Source organism: Nicotiana sylvestris, chromosome 1 (genome assembly GCF_000393655.2).
Source record: "Nicotiana sylvestris chromosome 1, ASM39365v2, whole genome shotgun sequence".
Classification (NCBI taxonomy): Eukaryota; Viridiplantae; Streptophyta; class Magnoliopsida; order Solanales; family Solanaceae; genus Nicotiana; species Nicotiana sylvestris.
In genome coordinates, this window is record NC_091057.1 from 44,920,230 (window position 1) to 44,931,308 (window position 11,079).

Sequence of the window (11,079 nt, forward strand, 5' to 3'; positions counted from 1 at the left end):
TTCTGGATTTGATCGCTGGTCGTGATTTGCTCTCTTCCCATTCTTATGCACTTGAGGATCTTGGACAATGCTGATTGATTGGCTTTCCTTCTTCTTAAGCTAATTGATTTATTTTCCATGCAAAGCAAGGTTCAAGATACATAGCCGTTGGGTAGATCTTCTTTTCTTTTAGCAACATTGTTGCTCACCAGAATCTGCATACAAGAATATATCATTAGTCAAAGCTTCTTTAGGATTATTGAACATTATCAAAATTCCAAACTTAACATTATCATCGTTAAAGGTATATTCTATTGACTTTCGCATGACACCAGATTATTTTGATCCTAACATATGATTACGTCGAGAGGAATAACGATGCTATACATGTATATATACGGAGGCTGATTGTATCTTTCTGTTTAGTTGAAGTGGTAAAATATGAAAAGTTCAAAATGTCTGACTTTGTATTTCATGGACAAACCTAACTTCAGAATAGTTATAATACCATCAAAAAAGAAAAGAAAAAGCTGAGAGGTATTTTTTTGGGTTTTCCATTTGGTGTCGTGTTCATTATCCGCAGAGTTTGACTTATATTCGAATTCGCACCGCGTAGGACTGAGAGGGAGATTGAACGGAGGTGGATATCAAATCATTTCAGTTGCATCATCTCGTCCCCCCAATTTCTGAAACTAATAATACTCTTTTAGGGCATGCGAAGTTGAATAAATAAAGTGAGTAAAAGTGGTGATATACTAAACGATATTGACAATTTAATCTGTAATTAACTTTCCTCTGAGCCTTATTTGGTAATCATTCTAAATCAGATAGAGAGAGGACTAATAAACAGCATCCTGACTTTTCTTCTTGATGTTATCTTGCAAATTTTGTTTTATTGTAAAGTATTAATGGCATACTTTCTTTCAAATTAATTGTTTAATAATGGAATAACGTGTATTTGAAAATAGAGTTGAATGGATATGAAGATATAGCATGTCCCCGCTAGTTTGAAACTACGGAGTAGTTACTTATTAGTTGAACTTTTCTGACCTGTATTTGTAAACTTAAATTGATTTTTTGCCTTTTCTTTTTAATTTATTGTAAGCACGTGATTGTACAAAATCCACGAAATTCAATACTTCTTTTATTTACTAACTTTGTCATGTAAAGATTGAGTGTTATTTTATATTTATGCATACCGTTGACATGATTAGGGACTTCTAAAAATAATCAAGAATCAAAGGAAAATGACTTAAATGGATCCAATATTAATTTATTGGTAGACTTCTGTTTCCTATCCCGAAAAGAAAAAAGAAAAATATTTCTGGTATTCAATCAAATACTTTTATATATAAATGAAAAAGCAATAAGTGAATAATTTACTTATGTTAAATCCATTTTTGACTTTAATCACATTGCACTATTTCCAGTCAATCCTATTCTGTCTTCCCTATTTCCTGTGTTAAATAATACTACTGTAGTTGAATCATTAATTATCTCGATTTGTTCATAAAGTAGTTGGTACATTAAGATACCAATTCAAGCCGCCGAAGTCAATCTTTGTCTCCCCAAAAATGTAATATACCTTTCTTCTTTCCCTCAAGACCAACTATAGTTCTAGATTTCTTTGAAAATTATTTTACTCGTTCCTCATCTTTGAAAAACTAATTAAAACCAAAGAAAAAAGTCCATTTTCTTGATCTATTCAAACTACAACGGCGCCGTTCGCCCGTTCCTTTAAACAACTTAATCACAAAGCAAAAAGAAAACCATTATTAATTACCATATTAGGACCATACTATAGAAGCATTACAACTGAGAACTAAGCAAAAGCTCCGGCTATACTCCGCCAGCCCCGAATCTAGGCTCTTCTCCGCCGTGACTCTGTTTTGTTACTCGGCCTTTAACTCACTGAGTTATTGACTTCAACAAAATGGTTCAAGAATCTTTCATATACAGCTTTGTAGCGCGTGGGACAATGGTACTAGCTGAGTACACAGAGTTTACTGGAAATTTCCCAGCAATTGCAGCTCAGTGTTTACAGAAATTGCCTTCTTCAAACAATAAGTTTACTTATAATTGTGATCATCATACTTTTAACTTCCTTGTTGAAGATGGTTATGGTAAGTTATCCTTTTAACTTTCAGTTTTAGCTTTAGAATTGCTTTTACACTTTATTTGTTTCATTTTAGTTGGATTTGAAATGGGTATTGCTGGATCTCGAGTACTAGAGTGTAAATATGGAGTCTTTATGGATTTTATAAGTAGAGTTTTAGGAAATTTATTAAAAACTTACAGTGTTGCTGTTGAAATATTGCTGGGAAGAAAGGGTATTATGGGTTTTGTGAAAAGCTGGAGCCTTTATTGGAATCAGAGATTAGAGTGCATGTTTTCTTTTTCTTTATGTTGAAAGGGTGAGTATTGTGCTTCAGTTAATTGGATCTTTGGTTTTTGAGGGGCAAAATTGAAAATTGAGAAGAAGCTCAACAATGACAAGTTTAGCAAGTTTTTGAAATCCTTAATATTTTTTAGTCACAAGCACATATAAGTAAAGGGTTAATGTAAAAATAGCCAAATTATAAGAGAGGAATGAATGCAAAGGATACATATAGCTCACTCCGATTAGTCCGGGGTTGAGGTTTTAATTGCTAGATATTTCTCCGCCATACTTCCTAAGACATTTACCTTCGTCGGCTTTGTTTCTAAGTTTGCATGTTCTGTCACTTATCTGCATTTTATTTTGTTACGAGAGATGTTTCTGTAAATATAAAGCTGAGAATTTGGTTTAATACTTGAAACTTGGAAGTTAGTATTATGAGGTGAAAGCGGTAGATATAGGATGTGAAATGTCTATGTGGAATCAGTGAGATTCGTTTATCAACAGATGAAATGTTTGGGAATTAACTGATGGGAAGTGGGAGAACAACTTTGGCGGATGTTGTGGCCTTCTGTTTGTTGAATAGTCAATATTCTCTATACTTATCAAAGAACATCAATAGATTCTAATGGTTTATTGAATAGTCAAAATTCTCTGTGCTTGGCAAAAGAAATCCAGATTCTAACGAAATACTATAAAAGAGGAGTTGTTTCCAGAGTCAATGATGCCATGTACTCCATCCTAATGAAGTGTAATTTGTTACTTTTCATTTACAAATAACCAATGATGGAATGTAGAATTGTGAACCCTTTCTTTAGCTGTCACATGATTAAGGTAGAACTTGGCTTTCTGATCTCAATGGAAGTCCTACACACAGCACTACGGGTCAAGATTTTGTAAGCTGTAGGTTGAAGACGTTGAGTCTAATGGACAGTCAAATAGAGGGAAATAAATTGTCTTTGGAGGATAAATTCTTCTTACCTTGGGCTATATAGTAGATTAGATTGAGTGGATGATTGGCGGTCTTACTAGTTCATGGCTCTAGCCTCTGTACATACCTCTGGTTTGGACTGCAGCCCCTGGGTGCTCTTCTATCTGAAAAAGAAAAAGGTTCAAGAAGCAAAGTCATATTTTCTTTCTTTCTTTCTTTCTTTTTTTTTTTTTTTTGGTAAAAGGTGTCTCCACGAATGATTTCACAGAGCCTTTCCACTTAAATTGTAAAGTGATATCATTAGTTATATGTTTGAGCTTGCATGGAAAATGATGTTAATCACTTTTTGGCTGTTTTCATCGACCTCCTTTCACTTAAGTTCCTCCAACTGTCTTATACTATAGGTTGATGCAACAGCTGAACCTTATGCAAGTCTGATTTAATGCCTGCTCACTTTGCAGCTTATTGTGTTGTCGCCAAAGAATCTGTGGGGAAGCAAATTTCTATTGCATTTTTGGAACGTGTAAGAGCTGATTTTAAGAAAAGATATGGTGGTGGTAAAGCAGATACTGCCGTGGCTAAAAGTCTTAATAAAGAGTTTGGGTATGTTGCTTAAAATGTATATTCTCAATTCTACTGCAGTTGTATTCTATTACACACTGAAGTATAACAGGTGAAGTATGTCATTCTTTTCAGACCTGTCATGAAAGAGCACATGCAGTATATAATTGACCATGCAGATGAGATTGAGAAACTATTAAAAGTTAACGCCCAGGTGTCTGAAGTCAAAAGTATTATGTTGGAGAATATAGAAAAGGTATGCCAAATAAACTGGAAAAAGATGCCATGTTGTATATGATATTATCTGCTGCAATATGGTTCACTCGTTTCTTCATCACATGTATATTGTCCTCTTGCATTCTCTTTGGATTTTGACTAGGATGGATTTTGCCTAGTATCCTTCGTGCAGCTAAATGAAGTCTTATTGCGTAGCAATTCTCTAGTTAAAAACGCAGCTTCTTGGTTCCCGCCCAAAACTGTGCGAAAGTTTATGGATGAATATATGTAGGATTGACATCTGCTTAGAAAACATATCCTTAGACCTTACTGTGTACCTAACTGTAATCTTTCAAATCTTCCAATACTAATCTGTCCCTTCTGAAAACTATTGATGGATACCATAGGCCGGTCACAAAATCAAATTCAAAGTTCCAGGGGTAAAAGAAAAATTGGCTTTAAGAAGAAAAGGATAGCATTTTGCTTTCAGAGAATTGAGTTTGCATCTTGGTTTGGGCTTAAAATTAATAAACTTCACCTTGTTAGGTGTCTTTTCCTGGTCAACCATATGTTATTATCTATATTATGAATTTATCTTATCAGGCTTCCTTTTTGACTAACAAATCTTTGTTCACAAACGATACCTTAAATCATGTAGTTGGTGTGGACCATTTATGTCAGACTGGATAATTGTTATCAAACTAGATCTTTGTTCTTTTCTTTTTTTGGGATTTGTTGTTAGGTAATCGTAGCATCCCTTGTTCCTTAAGGGATCCAAAACCCTGTCAAAATTACGAAACTGTACCTTTTCAGTTAAGATGCACCTAATGTTTGGTAAAGCCCGTTATTTGCCATTCGTCGCCCTCTTTAAGTTTCAATGGACCGTTAAGGAGAAGCGTCTTGAAATGTGATTGAGTTATTGTTGTTTCTTTCTGATTTTGGCTGCACGATGAATCTAATGGGACAGACAAATAAAATAGAGAAAAATAAAAGTATCTCCAGGGCACTGATCTATTATGTGATGCATCAATATTGTCTTATTAAGTCATTTTTCTTGTGGATTTGTTCTTTGTCTATGATATATCCTTGAGATTACAGCCATTCAACCCATGAAGTGCTCTAACAGTAACTTTATGACTGCTTATAGTTGCCACTAACATTAACAGTAATATTTCTAGAACAGAGAGTTCCGAATTTTTTCGGTATATGCATGAAAAATAGAATATCCACCTACTTTGGAGGACATCTTCTTTGACAAACATTATATTTAATAAACGGAAGCTCCAGATTTACAAAAACTAGACCTACAGAAACTAGGAGCTCCAAGTTCTTGCTAGCAGGGATGGCGACTCCCCTTAATAGCTTAGCATTATTGTATCATGGTAGATTGACTAGTCAGGTTATTATTCACGCTTCTTGAATCCAAGATTGATCAATGAGGGTTATTGACATGCCTTATTCTGGGAATTAGGCATAATTGTGTATCTAATGCAATGTGCTTTTGTTATTATCTGCAACTCAGATGTTAAATTTGACATTTCTGTCAACATAATGTGGTTGTATGCTTCAGCATCACCTTAAGCTTTTATAAACATCTGTGGTTGGAGTAAGCAACAGCTCAGGCTATTGAAACTTCCATTCGTTTGACTTAAATTTAAACCTTCCAGGCCATTGAAAGAGGGGAAAACTTGACTACACTTAACGACAAGGCTGAAGATCTGCGTGATTCGGTAGGTTTGATTGATGATTTCTAATAATAGCAAGTGTTAATAGCATCTATAAGGTGTCTGAAAACCTTGTGTGTTTGCTTTCAGGCCCAAGAATTCAAGAAAAAGGGGACTCAAATACGGCGGAAAATGTGGTATCAGAATATGAAAATAAAGTTGGTTGTGCTAGCCATCGTCCTATTTTTGGTTCTTATAATCTGGCTTTCAGTTTGTCGTGGCTTCAATTGCACAAACTAGCATATCAACGACGCACAGTTGGGTCCAAATTCATACAAATGTAGACTAACAGATCAAAACATGCACATCTGCTGAGGATTTTGCTATGAAGAAAGTAAAGCATCTGTAAAACTTTGTTTCAGATTTTTTCTGAAACCTTTTAGGAAAAACCAAAAGAACATTCTTTTGTCCTGTGTTTTCTTAATTTTGTCATAAAATTTTTCTCGAATGTCTCTTTCTTTTTTCGTTATCGGTTCGGGTGGGGAGGGGTGGGAGTAGGGCTTCAGGCAGTGGCTATAGGCTTGTAACTGTGTATTCTATGCAGTGTAAATGGTGACTAGGTAAGATATCTATTGTTGGTGGAGGAATCTTGATTCATATTGTGGGTCAAGCACTTTGTTTATCATTAAAATGAGTAACAATTAAATTTGTACGCGGTTAAAGGATACGTGATTTAATTTAATACGAATGATCAGGAAATAATTAGAGTAACGTGAAACAAAACGATCAAATTGAACGTGATGAACAATTAAGCCTGGCTTTTAGATGAACATTGGAAATTGATCTCGGTCAAGCCCTCGAGACGAGGTCGGTGCAACCAAAAAATAAGCAGCTGAAGAATACTATAAACAATAGCTAGAAAACAAAGATGAACTTTTATTGCTTTGATAGGCATGCCAACAGTGTGTTTAAAATGAAAAGGTTCTCCCCTTTATATAGTAGGGGAGTTTCAATCCTAGTATAAGTCTAAATAAGGTAAAAAATCTTCTCATCCTAGTAAACGTTGATCTGCAGTTGATACCGGGCGAGATTTGCCCCATAGCATCCGGTTGAGGTCGGATATTACGGCTCCGCGCTTATCGTGTCTAACCGTTTTTCCCTTAGCCTCGCTTCTTGGACCTGATGCTTTACCGTATCTGGCCCCGGGTGCACCATTTGTCCTCCCCGAGCTTTGAGACGTGGAACCCCTCGGCTTTACCCGAGGTCGTGTCAGATCATGCTTCCCTCTTGTTTCTTTACCAGGAAATCGGGGGTAACATTATCCTCGATCTTGCCCGTACACAGATAGTCCCCTCACTTCTCAGAGAGCAGATTCATCGAAACGACGAGAAGTGATTAGTTTACCCCGGTTCCTTCCTTCGTACGATATAATCGGGTCAACAAGTCAGTGAAACGTCTTATCTGTCGTGTCGTTCTGACTACATACACATGTCAGCTGCTGGTTGACCATCCTCGAATGCGAAGAGTCACACATTAATTACTTTCCTCTTATAAAAGCTTCAGTTCCTTTTTCACTTTTTTACTTTCCGATATCAAACCTTCTTAAGTTACCCCTGAACTTTTTTCTTGCTCTTAACCCCTTGAAACCTTCATACATTGTTCTTCATATCTTCATTTCTTCATCTCCAATCTTCAAATCTCCATATTTCGTCTTTGACTCTTCAAGTTTGACATTCAAATCTTCATACCCATCTTCAAGTCTTCATATCCGACTTCAAACCTTCATACTAGTAATCCAACCTTCATATTCCCAGATAGCAATGGAAAAAACTTCAAATTCTGTGACCCAACATACCACCCCTTCAACTTCTAACCCGGTTGCGAATGTCGAAGTGGTCCTATCGGAGCCAGCCTCGGAACCTCCTTTAAAAATTTTATCCCCGGAGGCTGCTCTATAGACAACGACTTTAAGGTAGAAAAAGCCTCCAAAGCAAGGGGATCGACGTGAGGAGGTGTGGAGGTACATATGCTCCATCACCGAGGACATGCTCCCGATGGTTCGGGAGGACTGCAAATGGGAGGGCAAGGAAGTGGTCGTCCCTTGCCTTGATAAGGACATCACCACGCATATGGAGGGGTACTTAAGTATTTATACGTACCCCTTCACGCTTTTTCTGATGGATACAATAGCCCTCAACTTCTACAAAAGGTACAAGGTCTGCCTCGGGCAGATTCACCCATCTTTTTGAAGGATCATGATCCTCCTCCATCACCTCGCTAATAACACGGAGGAGCCCCGGTTTACCATCAACCATCTACTTCGCCTCTACAATCCCCGAATCTCTCGAGGGGGATTAATAAAGCTTGTTCAATGGGCAAAGAAAGCTCCATTCTCGAGCATCGATAAAGATAGGGATTGAGGCTGGCAGGGGAGATTCATTCGGGAGAAGACCGAGGATCTCATTCTCCCCGAGTTCCTGCCATTCCTTGAGAAGTGGAACCTAACACGTAAGTTCCTCTCCTCTTAAGTAGTTAAAATACTTTTTTGGTTTTATTCTTCTTTCTCATCGTCCGGTTCTCCCGTTGTACAGTGGTCGCTCGAGTCCCCAACGCAGTCTCCCATTTCAAAGAGTGGCTCGAAGGGATCTGCAAGCAACTATCATACTATGAGCGCCAGTGGCGCAAACTCTCATAGGGCAAGTAGGAGGCATGTTCCCATTGTGAGTGTCCTTCTTCCCCTGATTGAATTTCCTTTTTTATTCTACTATCATTTTGACTAAGTCCCTTTCTTCCTTCCACAGGTTTACCCAAGACCACCGAGCTTCGAGCAGGGACGAGGATGAGGCTCTGTCCCCATCTGCTAAACCCTTCGCTTTAGGACAGCCTGTTGCCAAGGCCGTTGTGAAGGAGGAGAAAAAGGGAAGAAAGTGGGGGTCTTCTAGTTCCCTGAATGCGGACACCGAGGCCAAGAAAAGAGGGTCGCGGTCAGATTCTAAAAGAGCAAAAAAAAAAGAGACTCGGGCCAGGGTACTGGACCCTGAATCCCTTTATCGGCTCAGGGACTATCCTGAATATGATGACTTGGAGTTCGTCGCCTATGAGCCGGACATTGCTGTAGAAGAGTGGGTGGCACCAGAGGGAAGCGACCGGGAGGCCGAACCCTCTTCAGCTTGGGAGCCCGAGGGGAAGCCTGTGGCTACGGCCTCTCGATAAGCTACTCCGGCTCTGGGAGAAGTCGCTGACGTCATTGACATTCGGAGTCACCGTCTCATATAGAGTCTCTATTTGACGAGTCCCAAGACATTAAACAAAAGCCGACCGAGGCATCACGGGCCGCAGCTGAGGCCCTCAACCTTTTCTTCGAAGGCATGGACGTCGGTGCACTAGAGGACTACTCTGGGTTTGGCCCCCTGGTGATCTCGAAAAAGGACGTGCTGCTGGAGACTCGAGCATAAAGCCAGTGAAGCAGTTCCCTGCCCTGAGCATGGATCCTGACCGTAAGAGAACAATCATGTTTACAATCTCGGCGGATACCAGGTTGCTGTCCGGGCCAGTTGGTATAGCCTGCTATCTTCATTGCTTGGTGACCGAAGAGAACCAAGCAATGATGAACGAAGTGGATGCGTCGGGCCTTCTCAATAAGGCACAACATGCACTGAACATGGTATGTTTCCCTTTCCTTATATCCCTTAAAGGGTTTATTTAGCCTTAGCATATTTTAAAGATTTCATCTCTTTTGTTCCTCAGGCCTCGGTGCTTCATCATGTGAGCTTCCACCAGTCTAGGATGGAGGTGGGTCATCTCGAGTTCGAGCTCAAGGAGCAGGTCCGGGTCCGGCAGAGGGACATGTACAAAGATCTTAACGAGCAAAAAAATGACGCCCTTAAGGACCTCCCCGTCCTCCAAGCCAAACTGGAAAAGGCTCAAAAGGAGGCCTCGTCGGTGAAATAGGAGCATGTCATTTTGGTCGAAAAGGTAAGGGTATTTGAGATTCATAACGAGAGGCTAAGCGCAACTGATAGCTCCACAACCTCGCAGGTCTAAGAGAAGATCGATCTGATCGACTAGCTCAGGGACGAAATGAATGAGGTCAAGGCCTCAGCCGAGGGGTTGAGGAGCAAAATGGATCTTCTGGCCTCGAAAAAGGAGGCAACCAAAAAGGAGTTGGCATCGACCACGGACCAGCTCTGGGTGATAAAGGATAAAACCGACAAATGGTCTCGGCTTAATGATGTGCTCCGAGCACAGCTGGACTCGGCCATCTCGGAATGGGATGCCCTCAGCCGAGAGTACACCGCGCTGAAGTACTAGTTGGAGGCTGCTTCGAATGAGTCCTCCGAGGTCTAGAATATGTTGGCCCAATACAAGAATGATGTGGAGGTAGTCGAGGCCCGTATAATAACAAAGGCCGAGTATGTAAAGTGGATATCCTAGAGGGAGACCCTTGAGGAGATTCATGCCCGGTGGTTCAATCTATTGGCCGAGATCTAAGAGGAAAAGAGGCAAAGAGGTCGAGGCTAAAGAGATACACGAGCCCGAGGGTTCAGGCAGTGAATCGGGCTCGGTAAAGACTAGGCGGGAAATACCTTAGTTTATTTTTTGTTTTTTTTGTACATTTTTTTAATATCTTGGGGCCGATTTATAGTGCCTCTGTAATATTTTGGGTGCTATAAAGGATCTCGGGACACCGTAATCATCCTCCTCGTTTACTGTGTTCTCTTCCTATTTTTTGGCCCAGTTGAGGTCGGGATCGTTGATTGCTATTTGGTTTCCTCCTTTTCGACCAGTCCCTTGTTTGTTGTTGTCGAGACCATGGGCACTATGAATACTTCATCGATAGCAAACATCTCCTTTGTGGCTGGTTGTTCCTCGTAGACCGTTTTGATTCCTCTCGGAGTGGAAAAATTCAATTCTTGATGCAGGTTTGAAGGCACCGCCCTTATGCTGTGAACCCATGGCCGTCTAAACAAGGCGTTGTACCTCATATCCCCCTCGATCACCTAGAATTTTATTTCCTGGGTGGTCCCGACAGTGTTTGCTGGTAGGGTTTTTTCACTCTTCGTCGTCTGGCATGCCATATTGAACCCGTTTAATACTCGGACTGCTGGGACGGTTTGGTCTAATAATCCCAATTGCTCTATGGCCGTCTATCGGATAATGTTGGCCGAGCTACCTATATCAATTAACACACATTTAACTTGAGATTTATTGATAAGTACAGATATTATCAGTGCATCATTGTGAGATTGGATGATGCCCTTGGCATCCTCGTTGCTGAACGAGATGGACCCCTTCGGAACGTAATCCCGAGTGCGTTTTTCCCTTGTGATAAAAACTTTGGTGCATTTTAT

At 39.8% G+C, this 11,079-nt stretch overlaps 1 protein-coding gene across 1 annotated transcript; it reads left to right on the top strand.

Annotated features, from left to right (window-relative positions):
- Positions 1-1,637: 1,637 nt before the first annotated feature.
- LOC104232533 (vesicle-associated membrane protein 724) lies at positions 1,638-6,236 on the top strand. The gene is made up of 5 exons (XM_009785757.2): positions 1,638-2,102; positions 3,749-3,890; positions 3,984-4,104; positions 5,732-5,794; positions 5,879-6,236. The coding sequence occupies exons 1-5, from the start codon at positions 1,913-1,915 to the stop codon at positions 6,026-6,028; spliced, it is 666 nt and encodes a 221-aa protein (XP_009784059.1). The 5' UTR covers positions 1,638-1,912; the 3' UTR covers positions 6,029-6,236.
- Positions 6,237-11,079: the final 4,843 nt, after the last annotated feature.